The sequence below is a fragment of the Gambusia affinis genome, linkage group LG10 (genome assembly GCF_019740435.1).
Source record: "Gambusia affinis linkage group LG10, SWU_Gaff_1.0, whole genome shotgun sequence".
Lineage (NCBI taxonomy): Eukaryota > Metazoa > Chordata > Actinopteri > Cyprinodontiformes > Poeciliidae > Gambusia > Gambusia affinis.
The window spans coordinates 12,383,642-12,407,680 of NC_057877.1; the positions used below are offsets into that span (position 1 = coordinate 12,383,642).

Consider the following 24,039-nt stretch of genomic DNA (forward strand, 5'->3'; position numbering starts at 1 on the left):
TGACATGAATGTTCCTTTTATTTTAAGCATCCAGTTGTTTAGCTCTGGGCTCAGTAACCTTTAAAACCTGAAGAACCAATATTGGAGCTGCATGTTGCAAACTCCTCATCCTGCTGATCCCCTCTGTTTTTCTGAGTTGAAACATAATACTGATAGCAAAACAATAATTTTCAACAACCAGAATGGTGTGCAAATCTTTGCTATTATTGCAGATTTTTTTTTTTTTCAAATCTACACAGTGTCAAAATCAAAAGCTCAGACATACACAAATATTTGGCTATAGCTTGACACAGAGTAACCACATTTCCTGTATGAATTCAGGCACAATCTCAGGTCTCTTCTTGTTAGAATTGGTAGAGGTCATTTGAGCAGAATGGCTACCCAGCAAAGACCCAGCATTTGGGCCAAACTGGTTAAAAAGAATTGAGGTCAGAGTCATTCCAGAAGGCTTATGCTGTCCTGCTTGAAACAATGCAAAACACGTTGTGATGTTTCTTTAACATCTTTGTCCAATTAGAACCTCAAGATGTGTCCCAAATTCATCTGCTTCATCATTTGTGGTGAAGTTGATGAATTTGGAAGCAGTCCCCCTTCTTCATTGTTCCAATTAAGCTGTACAATACAGGTTTAAAATCTCCAACGTGCCTCATCCAAACATTTCTTGCCTCTGGGTCGAAATAATAGTGTTCATATCATTTGACTATAAAATCTTTATCCATAAAGGGCATCTCTTGCCCGTGTGTGTTGCTTTGTAACCTGCTTTTTCATACGCAGTGATGGTGAAGTTCCAGCAGCTTGCAGCATATTGACAATTTCTTGGTTGTGAACTAATCCTTTTCCTTTCCTCTGAGGGTGACAGATCGAGTCAGATGGTTAAAACTCTAACACACTGGTAAATCTTTACCAGTAAACCAAGTAACCTAAATTAGCCATACTAATTCTGATGAGAGCAGAAATTTCCACAAGAAATGTTACATTTCTTTCCAACTTGGTTGAAATTGGTTTAAATTGCTTTATCTTCTTGTCAAAATGATTACGACTTCTGTTCATTTCTCAGACTTTGAAAGTGCTTGATTTGCAGGTGGTAGTGGAGTCTGCCCCCATTTAAAGCCCATACAAACCTAGCCTAAATGAAGCAATCTGCTCTTGTGTTGAATAAAGAATATATGGTCCATCAATAATCCATACTAAGAGCTTGTAGTCCTTATCTATAGTGGTTTACTGTTTTTTTTAAAGCAGCATCCTGTCTGTACAGCACCGCTGAAAAGGTTTACTTTTTTAGTCTTTGTGATATTAATTATTTGTGACAACACCACTGCATGCTAAAGAAGAATCGCTGTTCACCACTGACTCACCGATGAGCGAGTATGGAGGAGATGATGTTTCATTTAAGTATGACTATCTGCCTCCGGGCCACCCGCACTGAGAGAGGGTGACAGATGCATGGAAAACCAGCTCTCTCTGAGAACTAACATGAAGGAAAACCTCTGGTAACCTTTAGAGGTCTGAAATACCCAGGCCCAGTCAGCCATCAGAGGATCTGCAGAGTGCATGTTGTAAATAAGTGATAGGAAGAGCTAGAGGTGACTTTGGGGGGGGATTATCCATATGTCATTCTCAGCTAAATATATAGGTCAGAGGCATGCCTCTCTCCAGTTGTTTTGCAGATGTTTGCAAGTTAACAAACGTGAGTATGGGAGACAATTGTGCATTCTGCAGGGTTGTTGCCGACGGCTCAAGGTCAAAGGGCAGGATGCCGATAAGAGGCTGAAAATATGCAGGACTCAAAAGTTTCCACTGTCTTGAAAGTGATTATGTAAAAACTTTCATTTCTCATGGATTGATGTCCTCGTTAACCTTGTTGAAGTTTAAGTTTGTTTTTGCATACCATGATGTGAGAGCCTGGAGTCTGACTTGTCACTGACAGTGCTGCGACAAACGTATCTGCCCCTTTACAGATGTGGTTTTTTTTTTGCTTTTTTTAGTAACAGATCAGAAAACATTTATTGTCAGACAAAGGTAACCTGAGTATATACAAAAAGAAGTTAAGTAAAAAGATGAAATACGCCTGGAAAATTCTGTATTTTTAAATCATATACTGCCACTTTTTCCGCCCCACAATCAAGTCACTATTTTACCTTAATTTGTTGTAAAAAAAAAAAAAAAAAAAAAAAACAGCCCAAAAGAAAGTGGCGCTCACTGGAGCTGCAGGTCGGCTATAGCCTGCAGCTCCAAGGCAGAGTTTTGGGTAAATATGGGCCACATTGTAGTAGCTGGCATTAAGACACCCACAAATGGCTTTGTTTTGGCTTGTATAGTTTTTCATAACGCCTTGATGATTTATCACAAAAGAAGCAATGTCAACATCTCAAGCACTGCAGGCCTCAACTGCCTCATCTATGGTCTGGGTACATGATTCAACAATAAAAAAGTGATGGGGCAAAAATTACTTCCATTGGAGAAGTAATTTTTGCTTCTCCAATGGAAGCAAAAATTCCATTCCATTTTCATGTTGGGAAAAATCACCAACATGACACTTAAAAAAAATTTATGCTCTACAAACAAAAGTAAAACATTTTGAACATATTTGGCATAGAAATGCATTTCTGAATGCAATGAGAACTATGAATTCAGGTTGCTAACAGAAAACTCTGAAGGAGACTGTTGACCTTAAGGATACACACACTTAGGCTATTCAGCAGAAAATGAAGGTCTTGAAATTACCTGGTCAAAGTCTATACTTAATGCTGGTAGATGTGACATGGACCTCAAACAGGCTGCTCGTTCTTGAAATCCCTCTGATGTGGCGGGAAAAAAAGCCCCGTTCCACAAAGAATTGCCTGAAAATCTACTAAAGACTTGTTGGCAGTCACTGTAAACAGGAGTTGAGTGGCACAACCAGTTGTTCTATTTTAAAGGAAATATGTTTCACACATAGGTCATAATGGAGTCTGCCCCCTTTATAGCACATAAAAAAAGAATGGTGTGGGTAGTTTTATGTCCCTTAATATTTTAGCTTATCATTTGCAATCTGCATTGTGTATTTATACAGGTTTTTTTATTGGTTTTATCAAATGTTTGTTCAATAATCTGAAACCAGCAAGTGTAGCTAAAAGCAGAAGCCAAAGAAATCTGTCAGGCAGAAAATACTTTTATTTTACAGAAATGTAAATCATTTAAAATGTGAATTTTTGGGAAACTGACTGTAGTGTGCACAGTATATTTAAACAGCTTCAAAAAGGAAATTCTGTCTGAGTGCCCTCTGGTGTTGTTTTTGAGTACTGCAGCACCCATGTGTATTCCCCTCTCCTACGCCTCCTTCAAGTACACATGCTCAAAAAAAAAAAGAAAAAGAAAACTTGTATGACAAGTCTCAGAAAGCGGATTCAGCCCCTCCCTCTGACCAAGCATGTGATCGTTTGCTGAGACACTTTCACAATAAAGTGTGTGGGTGGGGAAAGGAAAAAAAAAAAAAGTGATCTAGCAGAAGGCAGAAAAAAAAAACAGAAAGGGGAAGGGAGATACTGTCATGAGACTGCTGAACTCCTTTCGCTTCCTCTGTACTTCCTCCCGTGCTCTGTTTTGCTCAGCTCCAGCCACCCCAGCCTCAACTCTTTGTTTTATCCTCTGTCTTCCTGCCATCCTCAGATGAACTCAATGAACAGTGTTAGCAGTTCGGAGGACATCAAGCCTCCACCGGGCCTGCAGTCTCTGGGAAACATCAACTACCAATGTACGAGTCCGGGGGGGATGTCAAAGCACATCTGTGCTATCTGCGGGGATCGCTCTTCAGGTAACATTTGAGTGTGAACCAAGCATTGCCAAGAATCCTCTCAAGTTTTGTTCTGTTTTTCTCCAGCTGTAATTATTTAGACCTTGAGATGTCATACATATAGTGAAAAAACATTTACTGATTTTGTGGTTCAGAGCAGGTTTGACGGGTTGGATATATGTCACACAGGAAAGCACTATGGTGTGTACAGCTGCGAAGGCTGCAAAGGCTTCTTTAAGCGCACTGTCCGTAAAGATCTCACCTACACGTGTCGAGACAACAAAGAGTGCCTGATAGACAAGCGCCAGCGGAACCGCTGCCAGTACTGCCGCTATCAGAAGTGCCTGGCCATGGGCATGAAGAGAGAAGGTGAGCCTGTGGAATCTTTTTAATTCACACTAAACAGGTTTTGTTTTTACAGTTTTGATCATTTGTGAGTCATATTTTCTGTTTGAACACATAAACAGGTTCAAACAGCAGGTGTCGATGATATCTGATTATTGATTTGAAGCTTTTTTTTAATCCTAGGTGAACCAACCAATCTTCAGTTTTAAACAATTAGGGAAATAATATATGTTATTGGAAACAACATAAAGCAGATTAAATGGGTTTTTAGTGGCTCTATATGGATTGGATATAATCTCGTACTTGAAGTTGTCAAGGTTTTAACTGAGACAAAAAAATTTTGATTGTTTTAATTTTAATTACAGAGCCTTTTAAAAGGGTCCTGTTAAAACAGGAGTTTTTTAAAATGAGCCTATAGTACATCATTTCCTAACTTTAATATGAACAATGGCCTATATCCTGTGTTATAACATATTTTTTTAATAACTTGACTATTATTTTGTTGATCCTTTAACAAAAATTTAGTTTGACCATATCATGATTCAGTTCCACAATTCAGTCTTCTTGAGCTCACACACACGTTATCAGTTATAGTAAATTTGTTGAAATTTGTTGAAGTTCAGCTGTCCTGATCCCAAAGTCATACACAGAGTGAAATTACTATAGATCAACTTTCACCCAAAGCTTTTAAACGTTTGCTGAAAAGCCAAAGATGAGGAAGGATTGTATGTATTCAATTCAATTAAAAAATAGCATTTTTATCATAGGAATAGCTTTAAAATTGCCAAGACAGAATCAAGAACTAAACCTGACAGCAAATCTGTAGGACCACAATAACAGAACTGTGGACAGGAGATGTTCTCACAATCTGACAGATCTGAATGAAGTCTCTAAGGCAGAGTGGTCAAATATTAACACTTCAGGATGTGGGATGCTGATAAATTCCCTCCAAAGTAGACTAGGCGCTAAAAAACAAATCAGTAGGTGCTTCAACAAAGTGTAAAAGTCATATTCAGTAAGCTAGAATATGCGTTATTATGAGGCCGGTTTGTCTGATTCAAAGTACCGTCAGGCATTCAACACACTTTTTCATAAGCTCACATATCTGTATTAAAAAGCTTGAACTTAAATGGATGTTTTGTGTGTGTCCATTTTTGGGTGTGGGTGTGTGTGCAGCCGTGCAGGAAGAGAGGCAGCGCGGGAAGGAGCGCGGCGAGAACGAGGTGGAATCCACCAGCAGTTTCAACGACGACATGCCGGTGGAAAAGATCCTGGATGCTGAGCTGGCTGTGGAGCCCAAAACGGAGATGTACAGCGATGGCAGCCCCGGAAACTCGGTAAGGATCTAAGTCACACAGATAGTTGTCTTATGTTATTAGACTAATTAATACAAAGCTCCTATTTCCATAATATGTGCTGTATCCATCTAATGGGATGAATAAACTGAGGAGGAAGCGACATGTACTACAGATAATGAAGCTAAACAAAAAGAACCCGACCAGTCCAAGTTGAAATGAGTTTAGAAGGGAATCTATTAACACTAATAAAGGACTGCTTGATGAGTTAATCAAAGGTTAGCAAGGTTAAGCAGCTTGAGAGACTAAATCCAATTTAGACTTACGGATGATATAATCTTTACTCCGAAGTCCGATTCAAATATCTTACATTAAAAAAGGTCAAATGCATTGATGGTTTGGAGGATATCACTTCCCATTTTGCACACTTAGAGAAAAATTATGTTGACCAGTCTTTGCAAAGTAACTCAAACTCTGCCACACTGAATAAAGAGATTCTTCGCAGATCTAGCTGGAAGGTGAATCTGGTTTAAAAAACTTGGAATATGGGATTATAACCTAACCCTGTTTAAAACTTCTCCACAACTTTTTCCTTGACCTGTCTGCCCTGTGTACATTTTTTACACTATTTGGCCTTTTCCTTCCATTTTTAAATTCGTGCTGTTTGTGTTTAACCATCACGCAAACTGCTGCAGATCATAGTGGAACCATGACAAAATGTAAAAAATAAATAAATAAAAAGCAACAAGAAATGGATGCTTTTACAAAGCAGTGTTTTATTAAAAATTATTATGGAAAGTTTCTTTCCAAATCAAAGACTATTTCAAGAGTCTCGAGTCATGAAAGGAAACTGCTGGTTTACAAAGTAACTAAACATAGCTACAGCTGCACCTGCTCACTGACTGTGGTCACTGTGACTTTATGAGTCACACTGCAGGAGTTTGCAAGCTCAGGTATTAACTGCGTTGTGTGGGCTTCCTTCCTCCATGTTCCTCTCCAGACCAACGACCCCGTCACCAATATCTGTCAGGCAGCAGACAAGCAGCTCTTCACCTTGGTGGAGTGGGCCAAAAGGATCCCACACTTCTCTGAGCTCCCTCTGGACGACCAGGTCATCCTGCTTCGAGCAGGTACGCACACTTATTCAGCCTCAGCTGCACAGAAAAATAAACATGTGTAACCAGTAAAAACATTTTAAAAAGACACACACACATGCACACTCGAGACATTTTTGCCACCTGGTTTTACAGAGCAGTGAAACCAAATATAACTGGAATATTTGCCAAGTCCCTCTAGTGCAGTTTGCAGCATCAGCTACACTGACCTCTACTGGTGGGAGAGCTTGCACACATGACATGAATAAAGGGAGTCTCTGAAAAGAAATAAGAAAAAAGCAACCAATCTTGCTAAAAATGTAATACATAATATGGTCAATATGTCTCTATTTATTTTTATTTTTTTGTCCAGGCTGGAATGAGCTGCTCATTGCCTCTTTCTCGCATCGCTCAGTCACTGTTAAAGACGGCATCCTTTTGGCTACAGGTCTACACGTGCACAGAAGTAGCGCCCACAGTGCAGGAGTGGGATCCATCTTCGACAGGTAAGAGACCCTCAGAAAGTACTTCAGAAATAAGGGTAAATTATTTTGTGCTTAAAAAGTCCAAAATGTTCTAAAGACTTGAGAAAATCATTTGAAATTTCAGTCTGGAAGCATATGGAAATTGAAAATCTGTCAAAACCCTGTGGAGGCTTTTCTAGCTTAAAATATTTATGTCGAAGATGCAAACTCCAAAGAGTCTCACAGGAATGGCCTAAGACTATTCAGTTAAAACCTGTGTCGCGTGTTTTTATGGAACACTTGTTTTAAAAGACATTTTTGTCCTGATAACATAAAAATCTTTGACTGCAGAGTCCTCACAGAGTTGGTATCCAAAATGAAAGACATGCAGATGGATAAGACAGAGCTGGGCTGCCTGCGAGCCATCGTTCTATTCAACCCAGGTCAGTGTGGGCCGGACTCGAATACAGCGGCATTATGCACCTTTCAGTATTGCACTGGACATATGCGTATGTTGGATTGTGTGTTTTAGATGCAAAAGGTTTGTCAAACCCATCAGAGGTGGAGGCGCTAAGAGAAAAAGTCTACGCTTCACTGGAGTCGTATACAAAACAGAAGTACCCCGACCAGCCTGGCAGGTGGGAAATGTTACACTCACACCATAGTTGGAGGGTTGCAGTTATTGCACTGTGCATATTATAATCAGGAGACATGAAATGTTTCAGCCAGTTAAATAGAAGCCATCAGGAGGACGACATACCCACTTTCCAGTTGGTGGTTTTATGTCATATTATGAATACATGTAACTGTAAAGTAAAGTGTAACTAAGACACAGATATTTTTTGAGAACATTGTTTTAAGCAGTATTTACACTATCTCTTCTACATTTTACTATGTTACAGCCACAAACTTTATTTCATTGTATTGGGGTTTATTGTCATCAATCAATTTAAAATGTGGTAATAACACATTTTAAACAATTGTAACAATATTTGTGCTTCAACGTAGCCTCCCTCGATGGGTTCTGCGCAAAACCTATTGGTATATCTCAAACAGCTTTTTGCCTGAAGAGCAGGTTTTTTTCCTCATTACTACTTAGGTGACGTCTTAAGACAATTTTTTTAAACTAGATTTAAAATGTTATTTTTTTTACCATTTGCAGGTTTGCCAAACTGCTCCTGCGCCTGCCAGCTCTGCGCTCCATCGGTCTCAAGTGTTTGGAGCATCTGTTCTTCTTTAAACTAATCGGGGACACGCCCATTGACACTTTCCTGATGGAGATGCTGGAGGCTCCGCATCAGATCACATGACACCAGTCCTCCACCCCCTTTCCCTGTAAATACCCTCACCTTGTGAGCGATGTGAAGATGGATGGAAAAGAAAGAGACTTGATCGAAACTGTTAAACTGTTTTCTACCAAGTAAAGCAATGTGATTAAAATAACAGTGATATTTTCCAGTTGTTTGGATGAGTATCCTATATGCACACAAATTCTGATAGATTTGGTAACAGATTTTGTAAATAGATGATTTGTTGTATTTGTTTTAAAAGCATCCCAATGCAAATTACAGAGGAATAATTTTATTCTAAGAGAGAGTTAAAAAAAAATAAACATTTCATAAAAGAACACGTTTAAAGCTTCTTACAGAATAAAGTTATTTAAAATGTGAGTAAAATGTGTTGTTTATTCTGTAGGGTTTTTTTTCCCCTCAGATTCTTGAAAGAAAAGTGAAAAACAGAATCTGGTTACACCTTTTCGTTCCAGATTTCTTCCAGGAGAGGGCGCCAATGAAATGCCTCACAGTATTTGGGACGTGTGTGTTTGTGGATCTTTTTCTAGATTCGTGGTTCAGCTGCAGGACTTCAAAGGAGAGTTAGACACAGTTTTTTATTATTACTGTATTTCTTGGCATTCTGTCTTTCAGTAATTTTGATTGGCATATTTAAATAAATTGATAAAAGCAATACCCACATTTTTTACATAAAGTATTAGAAGATTATGATGCTTATTGTAAAGGGTTCCAAAAAGTGCAACACAATTCACTCTTACTCCAATGGCTGCATTTAATTTTGCATACCTCATTTAGTTCCCTCCAATGGCCTATTGGAACATTTTCTCAGCGGATTGAGTCCAGTCTCACCAAAACAATCAATTAAAACGCTTCTTGTTAGTTTGAAATAAATCATGAACCTCAGATCTCCCATTATCTGCCACACACCTACAGATGTAGACAGCTTTATTACTATCTAAGTGTCTAAGTGCCAAATTCATTTTTAGAAGTGATATCAGACAAAAACATTTTCTATTCTACTGTCAAAAGTAAACATAGAGTTTGCTGATTTTTTTGGGACTTGTCCTTTATTTTTTAACCGTTTGTTTAGGTCAGCTGACCAGTGAGGGTCTCTTTCTCTTTCAAAGGCTCTGGAGAATTTATTTAGACTGCGGGACATTATAAACTATTTAAAATAAAACAAAAAGAGTCTTGAAATAAATTCTGGTGGACAAAGACAGAGAACTCTTCATTAATGGACCTTTCAGTTGGTTAATAAGTCCTCCAAAGATGTCCACGTCAACACAGAATGACCCAGAAAGATGTCATAACTTGAAGAAATGTCTTCGTTCATCCAAAAATATGACCCTAAATTTTAAAACAACTAGATTGTTTTTATAATAACTTCACCAAACTTTTACATGTTGGTATAACATAAAGGAGAATTAATGGAACGAGTGCCTCACTGTTGAGGAATTGTTAGAAATGATCATTTTTAAACAGTTGCATATTGGATAGTTAAAGACAGAGGGAGATTTAAAGGGAACTCTTTACTCATAAGGTTTCTTTGAAAATGTTTACACTTTGATTGCAATATAGATGCACAAAAACAGTTTACCACCCAGTTCAGATGTGGCTGGAGTCACATATCATGATTTCTACCATGTCATTTTAACATTGTCACTAATCATTGACCGTCCTTTCCTAAAACAGAAAATATAGCTGCACTGCAACTTGTGGATGTGCCATCTTCAGAGGCAGAGAGACCAAAACAAAACCAAGTAACATTCTGTTAAGGAGCTATTTATGTTTTTGCATCTTTAACATCTTTATTTATTGTCATTTTTAACACTGGTTTCCCCCTTAGTTTAATATCATCGCTCATGATTTCATCTTATTAAAGCACAACTAAACATGAAATTAATAGGGGTTTTTTTATTGACAAACTCAAATGACAAAATGTCGCATTACATAAAATAAGAATAACAGGCTAATAAACAAACTAGTTAATAAAAATTTGAGTTAACGTTTAAGATAGTTCATACATTTTGATATTTTGTCTATCTATCTATCTATCTATCTATCTATCTATCTATCTATCTATCTATCTATCTATCTATCTATCTATCTATCTATCTATCTATCTATCTATCTATCTATCTATCTATCTATCTATCTATCTATCTATCTATCTATCTATCTATCTATCTATCTATCTATCTATCTATCTATCCAATGAGCAACAAAAAGAGAGTGCTGCTGCCTCAGAGGAATTCAGAGTGGAGAAAGTGATGAACTGCAGGGGAGAGAAAGTGACCGAGGGAGGAGGGGGAGACTTGGAAAGAGGTAAACTGCACCTGCACATGGAGGAAATATCCACAGCTCTCTGTTTCTTTCCTGTTCTCCGATAATAGGATAATTGATAGCGCAGCGCAGGCTTTTTACTGGATGGGAGTGGACTCTTGTAGAGGTCTCTGAGTGGGAGCCCCGAGGAGAAAGTTTTGATGCGCGGCTCTGCTCTCAGCAGCAAGCCGCAGCAGCGGGATCCTGAGCGCCGGAGATGCTCTGACAAGACGTGGGACATTGTGAACCAAAGTATTTTTTTTTCTTTTCCTTTAAGAGAAATTCGCATATCACAGGTAATGTGTGCTATTATAATAGTGTTTTGTAAGTACTACCTCAGAGCATTAGTGGCAAAAGTTTATTGAAAGTGTCTGTTAAATGTCTGTTAAATTTCTTAAAAAGTAAAAAAAAGTAAAATAAATAAAGTTTCTACCATATCATATAATTTGCTTAGAGAACGGTTATGTGAATATTTCTTTATTTTATCGTAATATTTCAAAACTATTTCTTCCCAAGGCCTTTATGATAAGTGTTGAAATTAGCGGACAAGTATGAAATAAAATAAACGCAATTCTGCCGTTACGGAAAATTTATTGTATTCAAACATTTTATCCAAGTGATGATTTGTGCATCAATTTGAGTTATTTTTTTCTTCCTTTTTTTTTTCTTTTCTTTTTTTTTCCAGATACGGTTATTCTGTTGGAAACCCGCTCATCAAAGGATCTCCCCCTCTGAACCCTGCAGGCATGGATCAGAAGGCAGTGTGCGCTGGATGCCACCGGCCGATCAGAGACAGGTTTCTCCTCAGAGTCAGTGATGGCCTCTGGCATGAGGAGTGCGTGCGGTGCGCGGCGTGCGGGGACCCGCTCAGGAATTCTTGCTTTCTGCGGGACCGCAAACTTTTCTGCAGGCGGGACTATGCTCAGTGAGTGCAGAAACTTCGTGATATTTTTCTTAGTTCAACTCTTTAAATGTAGAAAAACAACAACAACAACAACAACAAACAAATGAATAAAATAAAACACAATTTCCAACTTCACCAGATATCCATGCTATAACCAAAACCTTATTCTGACATTATCTTCAGTCGTCTAGTGTTTTTCACTCTGACCATTCTGGTTCAATTCAGATAAATAAACTACTGTAACTCATTATACGGGGATAATTACTTTTACTCAGTTTAAATAAATTTCATTTCCCATATTAGCATTCTAAATAATATTGGGCGTCAATAAAAATTTATCAGAGTTTTCATGATGCAGAAAGCAGTGCAGGTATTCTCAACTCCTTGAACTTCCTCCTGTTTTTGTTTCAATAAATATTTTGATTGGAATTTTATTTCATAGATCATCACAAAAGTCTTCTGGGTATTTCTGTCATTTTCTGCAGACTTTTTGTAGATTTAGATCCAACCTTAGACCTTAGAATTGAGCCATTCTATTATACTTTTACTAAACCAAGTCCATTGTAGCTCTGACTTTATGAGTATATAAATATAAAAATATCCAAGGGCATGATGCTGCCACCACCACTGATCACTGTAGGGATGTAGAATGCTGGTTAAAAATATCCAGTCTTGATATGATTTAACCACAGCACCATGTTTTACACTTTCACTCTAGCGACCTCAAAGGGTTTGAATACTTAGCAGGAAACCGTGTATAATATTTTATAGCAAAATAGGATACCTATGAGTTACAGCAAGTTTGCAAGTGAAATGTTTTCCTTTGGTGCCCACTTACATACTCATTATCCCAATATTAGTGCGACTTTCACAAAAGAATCCTTGTCCACATCTTGACCTTGATGAAGAATGCATGTGTTGGCGTGTGTTTGCTTGTGTAACAGTAAGAAGCAGAGGCTAAAGTCTCAGTGAAATAGTTTTCATTTTTGCAGAGTAATCAAATCTCCGTGGTTGAGTTTGCAAAGGTTTTAACTTTGCATCATGACTTTAAAGAAAGTTGGCTTGGCGAGCTGAGAGAACAAGGTGACTGCAGAGTGGGTGGGTGGGTGGAGAAGGGACATAAGGAAACTATTGTTCATTGTACGTCATGATCACAGACAACACATGCACAATAACACCATCGCACCTTCACGCACAACCAGGGGTATAGCTCAGCTGACACATTGTCAAAATGTGTTAAGATGTTGGGGGCCATTGGCGTGGCAACTGCAAGCGGGGGACAGCATATGGTCCCCTCCCCACCTCTCACACCTCCCTAGAAAAAATGATCGTACTCTCTCTCATTTACTTGTCGTCAGTCTTCCTTCAAGCTGCGAGAGGAAGTACACCCACCCAAAAGGTATTAGGCCATATTATTCTGCTCTGGTTTATCAAAGGTTTTTCCAACAAAAGTAGTCCAGACAAATGTATACCTCCTGCTATTACAATGAAATGTATAATAAAACATTTAAAAAATAGCAATTTTTTGTAGGTGTAACACTACTATAATAAAATCTATATTTTAGATACAATTCTGGTTGAAATTTCAAATAGTTCCATGTGGTGAGTGGTCCTCTTTCAGAACCAAAGAGGAGTGCAAAGAGGTAATTAGTAGAGCAGAGCCATATGTCAGAAGGTCTGGTGCATCCCTTACAGAGAGACGGTGAGGATGGTGTGAACTTATTTTGGGGGACAGTGCACTCCAGGAGCCCTGGCGATATGCGCAGCGGCATCTGGAAATCTCTTCCTGCAGCAGCCCCTGTGTTGAGCAATGGGACGAGATCCAGTCAACCGTGAGATATCTGAGCTGATCAATTAGCAGGAGGCCTGGTGCCAAGGCTCCACCTCTGAAACCCCCTCAAACCCTCACCACACCCCCAGCCTCCTGTCTGGGTGACACACATGGGCACCGCTTTTGTCCTCGTTGAGTGTTTTAAAATGTGTGCCAGAATCAGCTCACCAGACAAACGGTGCCCCTTTTTTAGATGCGGTGCAAGTGTGATTTTTCCATACTGAGACAACATTTGTCTCTAACCACATGCTGGAGCTCCTGTCTGGACCCGGCATTTTTTCTTCTGTGCTTGTGGGAGCAGCCAGAGTGTGTTAGGAGTCTGAATGGCGTTATAAGACAATGATAGGTGTTTTCTGCAGTTGAAGTTCTTGTTCAGTCTGAAAACAAAAAAGAAAAAAACAACAACTTTTTATTGTTTGTTTGTCTCTTTTTGATTATAGATATTACCCAAATTACAAGCAGGTGAACATAATATAGAAAGCTTAATCAAAATGTAAGTAAACATAAAGCCATCAGATGGATGCGTTTATCTCACTTGAAAGAGATAAATAAAACGTTTTAAGTTAAATAGTAATGAATAATAAATTAATGATGAACAATTAATATTCCTGTAATTATAATAATTAGATATGCATACACCCCTTTTAATAATTATAGAATTAAAATGTTTCTTTTTGTGTATTTATTGCTGTCTTTTACCTTTTTTTTATTTAGGGATAGCATTTGAATATTACAGTTTGTATTCTTTTGACAGTATCACTCAAATAACTAAATATAGTTTTAAATCATAGAGTAAAGTTAAAAAAAACAGATTTTCATTTGTCTTTGGCTCTACCTTTAAAATCACAAATTGTGTTGCTCAAATTAAATAAATAGCAGTGATGTAATTTTGAAAAATGGTCATCAGAAATAACTTGACATATAACTGTACTGATTCAGAATTGATTATTATTGACAACATTGATTTTGGAGTCTCACCAGGATCTGTGTTAGGGCCTAAGTTCTTCATAATGTACAGAAAAAAAAAATCAGAAACCAGTAGAATGTAGAGCCAATGTGTTGGAAGATTTACTTTATAAAGTATCAGCTTAAACTAGATTTACTTTTTATTCATAATTGAGTTAAAAATACTGTAAAAACCATACAAAATTTTCAAGCAATTAAAGAGTAAACTAAACTGAATGTAAACATTTATTGCTAAGCAAAACGAAAAAGTATTATTGCTTTTAGAAAAAAATACCAATGAACTGGGTCATATGAAACGGAATGTAAATGTAATTTTAAACAAATGCATAAACACATAGTGTTAGTTAACACGTTTGGGTTTTTCTTTCCATTACAAACTTGAAAGTTGGGATAGACACTAAATTGCAAAAATTACCCAGGAGTTTATGGTTTGAAAATTTCCTTATACAATATTTTTCAATTTGTAGCTTACTTATTTTAGTTGGGTTTCGTTCTGGTTTCGAGAGACCATAATATTACAACTGATGGACCCAGGCTGAAACAGAGAGGGGATATCAACACATTTTTGAAAGTTTTTAACATGTAGTTTTTGACGGAGAAAATTAGTGTGAACAATATAATTGTACACACGCTAAAAAAAAAGTAAAATACATCAATGAGTGTGTATATAGCAAGAATATAGCCATAACATTGTATTTATCTGTGCTTGCAAATGCCACATCCAACCAGCAATATGTTGCTCATGATAATCACTGATTAAATCTAGATGGTGTGAAGAACATGTGAACTTTCGTTCGCTTGTCCTCTAATGGTTACATTTAAGAACCAGAAGATTAACTGAATTAAATTAGTCCTACATTTGTTCTCCTGACCAGCATCAATGATATGGTACACTACATGCAACAAGCTGTCGTATTATTTATTAAAATATAATTCCTGTCAGACAACAGGAGGTTTAGTTTGGTTGGACTGTCAGTATATAGATTACCTCAATGGCTCAGTGAGCATGTGGAGTGGACAGCAGATTGGTCTACAGATCTGCGACGTGACGGGTGGTGCACTTGACCCGGAGATGCATATCTGATATGTGTCCTATGTTGCTGTGTGTGTTCAGCAGAGGATCCAGGTTAACCTGATCCAGAAACAGGATCTGTGCATGTCCAGCAGACCTGCAGTCTGTTTGCCCCACTGCCAAAGGTCAGCTCTGAGGTCATGGCAAGAACAGTGAGTGAGCGTAGAGTTTAGTTGTTTGTTTTTTTGTTGTTTTTTTTTTTCTTACACAGTGTGTTCACCTTAAATGTGCCCCATATTGGTTTGGAGGAGAATAATATTTTGCTGACTTATTTCTCTATAACCACCATGTCACTAATTGGTCTTAATCCAGCGTGACTGAGTGTTCCCGCTCTCCCGGCCGAGTCGCTGGGCCAATCATGTCAGCGGAAACTCTGAAATATTAAACATCTTGAGCTGCTGCCTAAGTATTTGAGGTACTCTTGCCTTTGCATTACTGACTCTTAAAAGAACCAGGGCTAATAGGGCGAGCTGGACTAGGCCTGTAATGGAACGGCGATTCTCGAAACAAGAAATGATCTTCAAAACATTAATGCCCGCAGTTTGCTCTCTGCTGACATCCATCATTAGCATCACAGGGCGAGATCGGCTCAGTGTATCCTAGTGACCCACAAACACTCCGGGTATTTCCTCAGCCACACTTCCTTTGATATATTTGCGAGATTCACCTCGTGTCACCACAGGAATGCACATACCACAGAGGGTATTTTGGCCATAGTAAAGCCCACACCATCAACGCTGGGGGACATACGGCTCTGACGGGTCAAGTAGGGCGACTGGTGAGCTTCTGGGGCTGGGATTCACCGTTTCCAGAGTGACAATAAAAGGTCTCAGCAATGTTTGCCTTTAGGATGTGGGAGCTCTAGACCACTCGACAGGGGTCCTTTATCATGAGTGTTTGTTTTGTCTTTATTATTAGTCTGAGTTGGTTTGTGAATATTAAGGAAAATGTAAATTCTAAATGTGTTCAATATTACATAAAAACATGTTTCTCTGGATATTTAAAGAAAAATAAGAGAACATACAAAAATAAACTTTGCTAAAATTATTCATAAAACGTAATATCTTTCTATACGGTTGTGTTTAGCTTAATTTATTTGTCTGCATGGAAAGATATGTGTTGGGGGAGAAGTACGACATATTATCTTCTGCTGTGAACAATAACAACAAATAAATTCACAAAAATCCTAGACAAGAAAGTTAAAACCAGATGCACTGCACAAAAAGACACACAACCTTTCCATCCCTCTCTTTTTTATCGTAAGTCCCTATAAAATTGCTTGTACCTGCTAAAATGCCAAAATCATGCAACCTTTTTCAAATTACATTTTTTTTACAAACACTGACATCACCATTTGCCTAAACAATTTTAAGTCTAGATGATGATTTAATGACTTTCCAAACATTTAGTAGATGTATTCACAATCTAAGGGTTAGACAGAATGTCAAATGTATTTTAGAGCAACACAGCAGGTCCTTGTGGCATCATGAAAAAAATCAAAAGAAAATAGTCAACCCTCGAGTACAATTCTCAGATGCCTGAAGTCGCTGCTTTCATCTGTTCAATCAATTGTATGAAGAAACAAACAACAACAACAACAAAATACAGGACTGTCCAGCCACACCATTCAGGAAAGAAATGCCTCTGTATCCATGAGACGAACATGTTTTGGTACCGAATGGGCTCAAAAAAACCAAAGAACCCCAGCCTCACTGTAGCAGCATCGTTCTGCGGATTGTTTTTCTCCAAGATGGACTGAAGCGCTTCACAAAATAGATTTCACCATGAGGAAAGAACAGTGTGTGAAAGTATTGAAGCAACATGTCAAGACATCAAGCAGAAAGTTAAAACCTGTTTACAACATGAACGGTGACCATGAGCATGCTACCAAAACACACACAATCATAAAACACACAAGATTATTGTTCTTTTGTAACTGCAGCAAATCTTGGGACATTAATCATTATTATGTTATTTGCCATGCATTTTGCCTTATTTTTGGAAAATTACAACTAAAGAAGCCAAAAGTGCTTTGACCCTGTTTGCATTCTTTATTTTATGTATGAAAAAAGGTATAACACCCAGTTCACTCTCCTTGTTGGGCAAGAGCAGTATTTTAGATGAAAACAATAAAAAAGGGGTAAAGCTGTCACTTTCTCATGCCTCCTCACTGGCTGGTCTGGTGACCCAGTCAGGTCTGGAAACAAACGCCAGCTCCAGGATGATGACGCATCATCCTGCGTGACAGACCCAAAATGTGGCCGTGCCAACCGGAGGACAATGGTCCCGCTGCTCGGGGGCCGGCTCTGCCTTTGTTCGACTCTGGTTAAGCAGACTTAAAGATAATTCCACGGATAATTCTTGGGACCAGCGGCTCAGTCTCTCCCACCAGGAGACCTGATTCCCCCCCTCAGCCTGGAGCCATGGCCTGCCGAGAGCCTTTTCTCTCCAGCCTCCAAGAGCACGGCCTCGGACACAGCAGTCGGAGCCACGGCAACAGTCTCTCGGGCCTGAGCCCACCAGTTCTGGTTGCCAGGCGCTAAGATACACACCCGACACACTGAGGGTATGTGTCTAAACGGTTTGGGGTAGGAGGGGAAGGAGGAGGAAAGGGGAGAAGTCAGGCGCTGGTTGCGGTTTTGAGTGACAGTTAGACTCAGCAACATTCTCCATGTCAAGAAAGTGTATTTTCTTCTCATGAAGTCCCATTTTACTGTGGCGTACAAAGTGTTTAAGAACCTAAAGCAAACAAATGCATTATTCCAACGGCTACTGAGTGTCCGATATTTATGCCTACTTACACCTTCTTGTCTTCAGTCTGTTTGCAGTGCGTTGTGGGGGTTGTGCAGGGGCCATCTCCCCTGCAGAGCTTGTGATGCGAGTAGGAGCCGCTGCTTTCCACCTGCGCTGCTTCACCTGCAAAGTTTGTTCCTGCCGCCTGCAGACTGGAGACCGCTGTGTCCTCAGGGAGGGACAGCTTCTGTGTGCCAGAGAGGACTACCATCAGTGTGTGGCGAGTCCAGCATCTTCAGATACCGGTATACAATCTGAATGCTTTGATGCTGCTTCTCTTTCTCTGACTTTTAATGATATATGTGCTCTTTATTCTAACTTTGGGGGTTGTTTGCTCAAAATTGTGTAGCTCACTGAAGCAGGCAGTGGCTGACATCCTTTTTGAAAAGCAGACTACGAGATAATTTATTTAGGTCTACATGTGTAAGTATTAGAAATGTTTTATGCATGAATTGCATATGCACAAATAAGTCAATTATTTACATTTAAGAGATGCTTGCTTTAATTAATTATGCATTAACATTTTAAGATGAGAAATAAATCATCATTTAATAATTAAAATGCTGTTAGACCATAAGTATTGTTTCTGTTACAATGATGAATACAGTTTTTTTTTTTTAAATAAATAGCAGATACAAGCATTTCTATTGATTATTGAGAAGTACAAAAATTGTTAAACAGAATCCCATTTTTTATATAATGCAAATAAAAACAGAAACATATTTTGTTTCCCACTGTCTTTAGAGCGATTCCTGACTCATTTCCTATCAAAAACGTCTCAAAAGAAATGTGCTGAAAAAATTGATGTGTATATGCATTATTAGATATGATGACTGATTTAAAAAATATGTATTTTCTGTTGCAGACGATGTAATTTCAAAAATAATCACACTATGTTTTCATTCAAAGTACATTAAAAAAATATTTCCAACTACTATTAAATCAGGAAACTAACATTTAATTCTTTGTGAATCAGACCTTGTTCAGACATGATTAATTAGTTAATGTAAACTAAAAGCTGTTGTCCAAAATTACAAAAGTCAGTTTTACACAATAGTTACCTACTTTTGCTGAGTGTGACTAGACAAACAGTTGGTTTTTGCTATTATCACCTGTTTTGAGCTCACTTAAAACAGGTCTCACACCCAAATTTGAAGAGAAGCACCCGACAGCGCGATGCTATGTCACTATGAGCTTTGCTTGTTCATAAGTGATGACCAGCTTCAGTTTTCCACACATAAAATGTTTTTTTTTCTGATATATTTTGCAGTTAGAGGGAAAGCTCATCTAGCAGAGAACCTTCTGCTACATATTTGCTGTGTCTCATATATGGCTGGTGGTAAACAGCAGACAGCTCCTCCTGTGATTTTTTTTTTTTCCTATGCAATTACTTTCTTCTTGGCAACCTTCCATAATAGTCAGATTTCTAGAATGCACCACCGCTGGTTGTTCTGTCAGTGTAGATTTTCCCACCTGAGCTGCAGAGCTCCACAACTCCACCACTTCTCTTGGCTGCTTCTCTGTTTAATTGTTTCCCCTCTCTCTCCAAATTTCTTTTTCAAATTAACCATGCTCTGTTCATTTGTTGTATGACCTCCCCTAGTTTTATGTAGCTTTAAAACTTTTTTTGGTTTCCCTAAGTTTGTCTTTTATTTTTTGTTTCCTAATTTGAACAATCAGTGGTTTTTACATTAGGATTAAAATATACACAAGTGGACGCACACTAAACTGGGCTCCATTTATCAATCGGGTGACTTCTGAAAGAAATTGGTTGCACTGGATTTTATCTATAAGCAAATTTGTAAAATTGAAAATAATTCATCCTTTATATTCCACCTAACAGTTAAGCATCTCTTTGGATGGTTTAAGCAGGACTTTAGAGTTGTCATAATTTTGACAAAAAATGTGTAAAAAGTGTAGTGGAATGCTACTTTTGTATGGAACTGCTGACAGTGCCTTAAGTAATTATTTATTTAAATAAGAAAAACCTGTGAAATTCTGAATGAAAAATTAAAGTAGCGATACAATCAGCTAATTTGGACAGATAATCAGGATTAGATGCAGTTAAAACCTAAAATGTTCGTCCAGGTGCATTATTTCTGCTCTACATATTAAATTATATACCTAGGTATTGCTTGGTAAAATGTTTCCCAGGTCTAATCTCTGCATGTCTTCCCTATCACGTTGGCCCAGCAGGTAAAAGTGACGATGAAGAAGAGGAGGAATTGGGGCGGATTACGCAGAGGCGAGGCGGTGCAGATAATCCAGAAACCAAACGTCCCAAAAGACCTCGCACTATTCTGACCACCCAACAAAGACGCACCTTCAAGGCTTCCTTTGAGGTCTCATCAAAACCTTGCCGAAAGGTAACACGCTTGTTCTTTGATTTTATACAGAGTACGGAGAAATGACTTCATCACAGCTCAGTTTATATCCTACAGATGACACAGTATTTTTGTTTTTGTTTGTTTGTTTCATATTAGAAAGTTGAAGGAAGTTGTAAAGACACAAAGCAGATTTACCTGAAATAAATCTAAGAGCATTTCAAATGTAACGTCGTTATGATTTGACCTCTGTGAGAGCAAACAAACATTTCACCCTTCAAATGCACAATTACCTTTCCTTTTGTTTTTTTTTACTTTTCTAACCTTGCTTTATGTCTTTTTCTGCTTCCCACCTGAATCTTAATCCAAGGTAAGGGAGACCTTGGCAGCAGAAACTGGCCTAAGTGTCCGGGTTGTGCAGGTCTGGTTCCAGAACCAGAGAGCTAAAGTAAGCGCACACACATACATGCACACGCCCACGCACACACGCCTACACGCGCACACACGCATGCACACGCACACACGATCTCACATGCACATTTAATAAAAGCAGTCTTTCTGCACTGACTTTGTGAGCCAGAGTGGAAATCAGCCGAGTTATCTCCTTATACAGGAAGCTGATGACATCTTGCAGGGAGATCACTGGAGATTAGAGCTAATATTTCCTCACAAAGTGGACTCATGTGTGGTTTCTCTCACTCAATGACAGATGTTCTTGACTTCACTGTTAATATTTCTGCGACAGAGTCACGTGACACAGAGCAAAACAGATTTTTTTTTTTCTTTTTTTGCTATTTCATTTAATGGATGTTTGTTGTTTAGATGAAGAAATTGGCCAGAAGACAACAGCAGCAAGAGCAGCAACACACCCAGGAGCAGTGCGAACTCTCAACAGGTGAGTTCAGACGTAATACTGTACAACTTGTCATTTGTGACTTTAATTACCCACAATTCAGATTAAGAGTCTGAGTAAAAACAACTGATTCATAGATTAAAAAAAATAGCACTTGTAACAAATTCACATCAATGTTAGCAGAAGAATCTTATCAATCAACTTTATGAAACAATTTCATAAAGTTTTCTGTGCTCTACAGTGCCCTCATGTGGCAGTTTAGGTTCAGAGACAAAGTGCATGGGGCCATCTTTTGCCCATGTTCAGCAGCAGCAGATGGGGCTCACCACTCTGGAGCAGCAGGACTGGGACACGGACCCCTTCAGACAGGGCCTGACTCCACCCCAGATGCCAGGGGATCACATGCACCCTTACGGTAAAAGAACTCTGCAAATTAAACCCTGTTTTATGTCATGAAAAGCATCTTGTAATTTGACAAAGAAAAGTGAGAGTGCATTTAAATTGTCTTACAAATGTTAAAATTTAAGTTTGTTAAAATTTCACACATCAGTGATAAACCTAGAATTTGGAAACAAATTACCTTCTGTTTTTTTTTTCTCATTTCATTTATTATTATATTTTTTACCATTACATCTCTTTCTTTTTTTTTTTATCTCAGAATGTGTATGACCTCCCTGTTAAAAAAAACAGGATTATTTTTGCAGCATGGCTGTTTTCCAGAACGTGAGAGGGTTAGTGCAGAGCCAGGACAATGCATAAGCAACATAAGCCACTGCTTACGGCTTCCACATCAGCAGGGATACGGCAAGAGCAGACAGTTTCTCACATAGATAGGATACTGGTATTAATTCTCAAGTTTATAGTTAGTTTTGGAAAATTGAGTGTATTCTTTTCAAATTGTAAAAAAAAAAAAAAAAAAAGTACTTTTTGAAAACTTTAATTCACTTTGGGCACAAAAAAAAACTGACATGTGGATTTGTAATCATGTGTTAGCAGTTTGATAAACTTGGTACAGTTTATTATCACTAGTTCATTGCTTTTATTCTGGTTGTGTTTGAGCAGGAGTCACATTTTATCCAAACAGTAGCAACAGAATAGTCAGTGAATGAAATTTTCCTCTGTATGTATGCAGTACATATTCAATTTCATCTGGCCACTCCTTTATGACTATTGACTCCGCGGTAAAACACTGTACTTCAGAGATTTAGATGAAAGAATTAACTCAGATAAATAATTGTGTCTTCAAAGACAAAGGACCTTCAACTTTCTTGCTATAAAAAAAATTACATAAAGTCCTTTAATCATCCCAAACTAATGCCACATCAAATGGAAAAGTGAAGATTTACTGTAAACTGATGTAATTTACTTTAGATTTTACCAAGCTGTTTTCAGATTATGTTAACTTAATATTAACTACTAAAGTGCTTATAAATAAATATAAAATAGGCAATAAAAATATTACCTTCCCTCTTTAACGTGGAGCCATCTTAGAAGATTCATATTCTGTTACATCCTATTTAATCTGGAACAATATAGCATAAACAAAATGTAAAATATCAAAATAAAACTTGACTGATTGGGTGAAATTAGATTCAGGTTTATTTGGACATCATATTGTTTTATTCACTATTTTAAAATATATCAGTAAGACTTTTCAATTCCAAAGCCACAATCTTCCACTAGTCATATCAATGATCTGAATTGATACATGTATCAACATGTATCAATGCGAACATGTCTTTTTAAATCATCATGGGTAAGACGTTTGCTTTGCATAACAAGCCTGGCAAAGTCATTTGTGCAACGGTCAGCTCTTGTAAGTGAAAGGTCAAATCTGAAGAGTCTACATGCACTAACCTAATGATAATTTGGATTTCCGCAGGTTTTCAAGACTTGTATGGGGAAATAGACAGGGAGTCTCTGTGCCATGTTGCTGACAATGACTGCATCTCTCTGGGTGGATCGTCCCCACTCACTCCCATTGACTGCCTCTATTCCATGCAGGACTCATACTTCACCTCCTGAGGGTGGAGTTCAGGCTCAGGGAGAAGCTGCAATCCACTCTGGAAACACACTTTTATCTCCCCAGGCTAGGTAGATCAACAAATGTAAAATTTCAGAAATGGACATGGGTACACTGCGATGCCATGTAATTTAACATATTCAATTCTTGGTAAACATTGTCACATCGCTTCCTTTAATGCTGTCCATTTCCCATTTGCAGCACAATGTCTAGAAAGTGTATAAACCCTCCAAGCATGGTGCTGTTCCCCTCACTTTTTATGATTAGACAAAAACCCCTTCTGTTTATGTACATAAATAACCTCGGAGTGTATTTGTATTTATTCTCACAATGTGTGTGCATGTGTATACTGTTCATTCAAAATAATAAAAATACATCCAAGATGAGTCAGATTTTTATTTATTTTTTTTTTTGAGAAGATTCTTTGGGTGACATGCAGGTGAGTCCATCCTCATCACTTATCAGTCCCATCTAAATGATGGGTCGGTGGATCTTCTTCCCCTGGCCATTGCATGGATCTGTAGATTGTAAATTGCGGAGCCCTCACAGCTGTATGGGTCAGCGGCAGGTAAGCATTGCATCCATGCCGTCTTCATCAACGGTCACATTGTGCTTCTTGCATTCTTCTGCCTTCTCCTTCTTCCAGTGGATGAGGGAAGAGGGTGGGGTGGTGGGACCACCCAGGCACT

The 24,039-nt window shown here is 38.2% G+C and overlaps 2 protein-coding genes across 8 annotated transcripts in view; both read left to right on the forward strand.

Annotated features, from left to right (window-relative positions):
• Positions 1-8,756, forward strand: part of rxrgb (retinoid X receptor, gamma b) — a 29,354-nt gene extending 20,598 nt beyond the window's left edge. For 2 of the 6 annotated variants that reach the window (XM_044130383.1, XM_044130385.1), the window contains exons 4-11: positions 3,649-3,793; positions 3,962-4,141; positions 5,276-5,454; positions 6,413-6,542; positions 6,880-7,012; positions 7,322-7,413; positions 7,503-7,608; positions 8,133-8,756. In XM_044130383.1, coding sequence (XP_043986318.1) covers positions 3,649-3,793; positions 3,962-4,141; positions 5,276-5,454; positions 6,413-6,542; positions 6,880-7,012; positions 7,322-7,413; positions 7,503-7,608; positions 8,133-8,280 — 1,113 coding nt within the window. In that variant the 3' untranslated portion in view covers positions 8,281-8,756. The remainder of the gene's footprint in view (positions 1-3,648; positions 3,794-3,961; positions 4,142-5,275; positions 5,455-6,412; positions 6,543-6,879; positions 7,013-7,321; positions 7,414-7,502; positions 7,609-8,132) is intronic. The other 4 variants (XM_044130386.1, XM_044130384.1, XM_044130388.1 and 1 more) reach the window with 4 other exon arrangements.
• A 1,942-nt stretch (positions 8,757-10,698) lies between these two features.
• Positions 10,699-23,647, forward strand: lmx1a (LIM homeobox transcription factor 1, alpha). 2 transcript variants are annotated; one of them, XM_044129157.1, is made up of 8 exons: positions 10,699-10,880; positions 11,270-11,509; positions 18,175-18,395; positions 20,344-20,516; positions 20,845-20,922; positions 21,297-21,369; positions 21,569-21,742; positions 23,210-23,647. In XM_044129157.1, exons 2-8 carry the CDS (start codon positions 11,331-11,333, stop codon positions 23,350-23,352), a joined length of 1,041 nt encoding a protein of 346 aa, XP_043985092.1. In that variant the 5' UTR covers positions 10,699-10,880; positions 11,270-11,330; the 3' UTR covers positions 23,353-23,647. The 2 variants fall into 2 exon arrangements, with proteins under 2 accessions (XP_043985092.1, XP_043985093.1); XM_044129158.1 differs by having other exon boundaries at positions 20,347-20,516.
• The last annotated feature ends 392 nt before the right edge of the window (positions 23,648-24,039 follow it).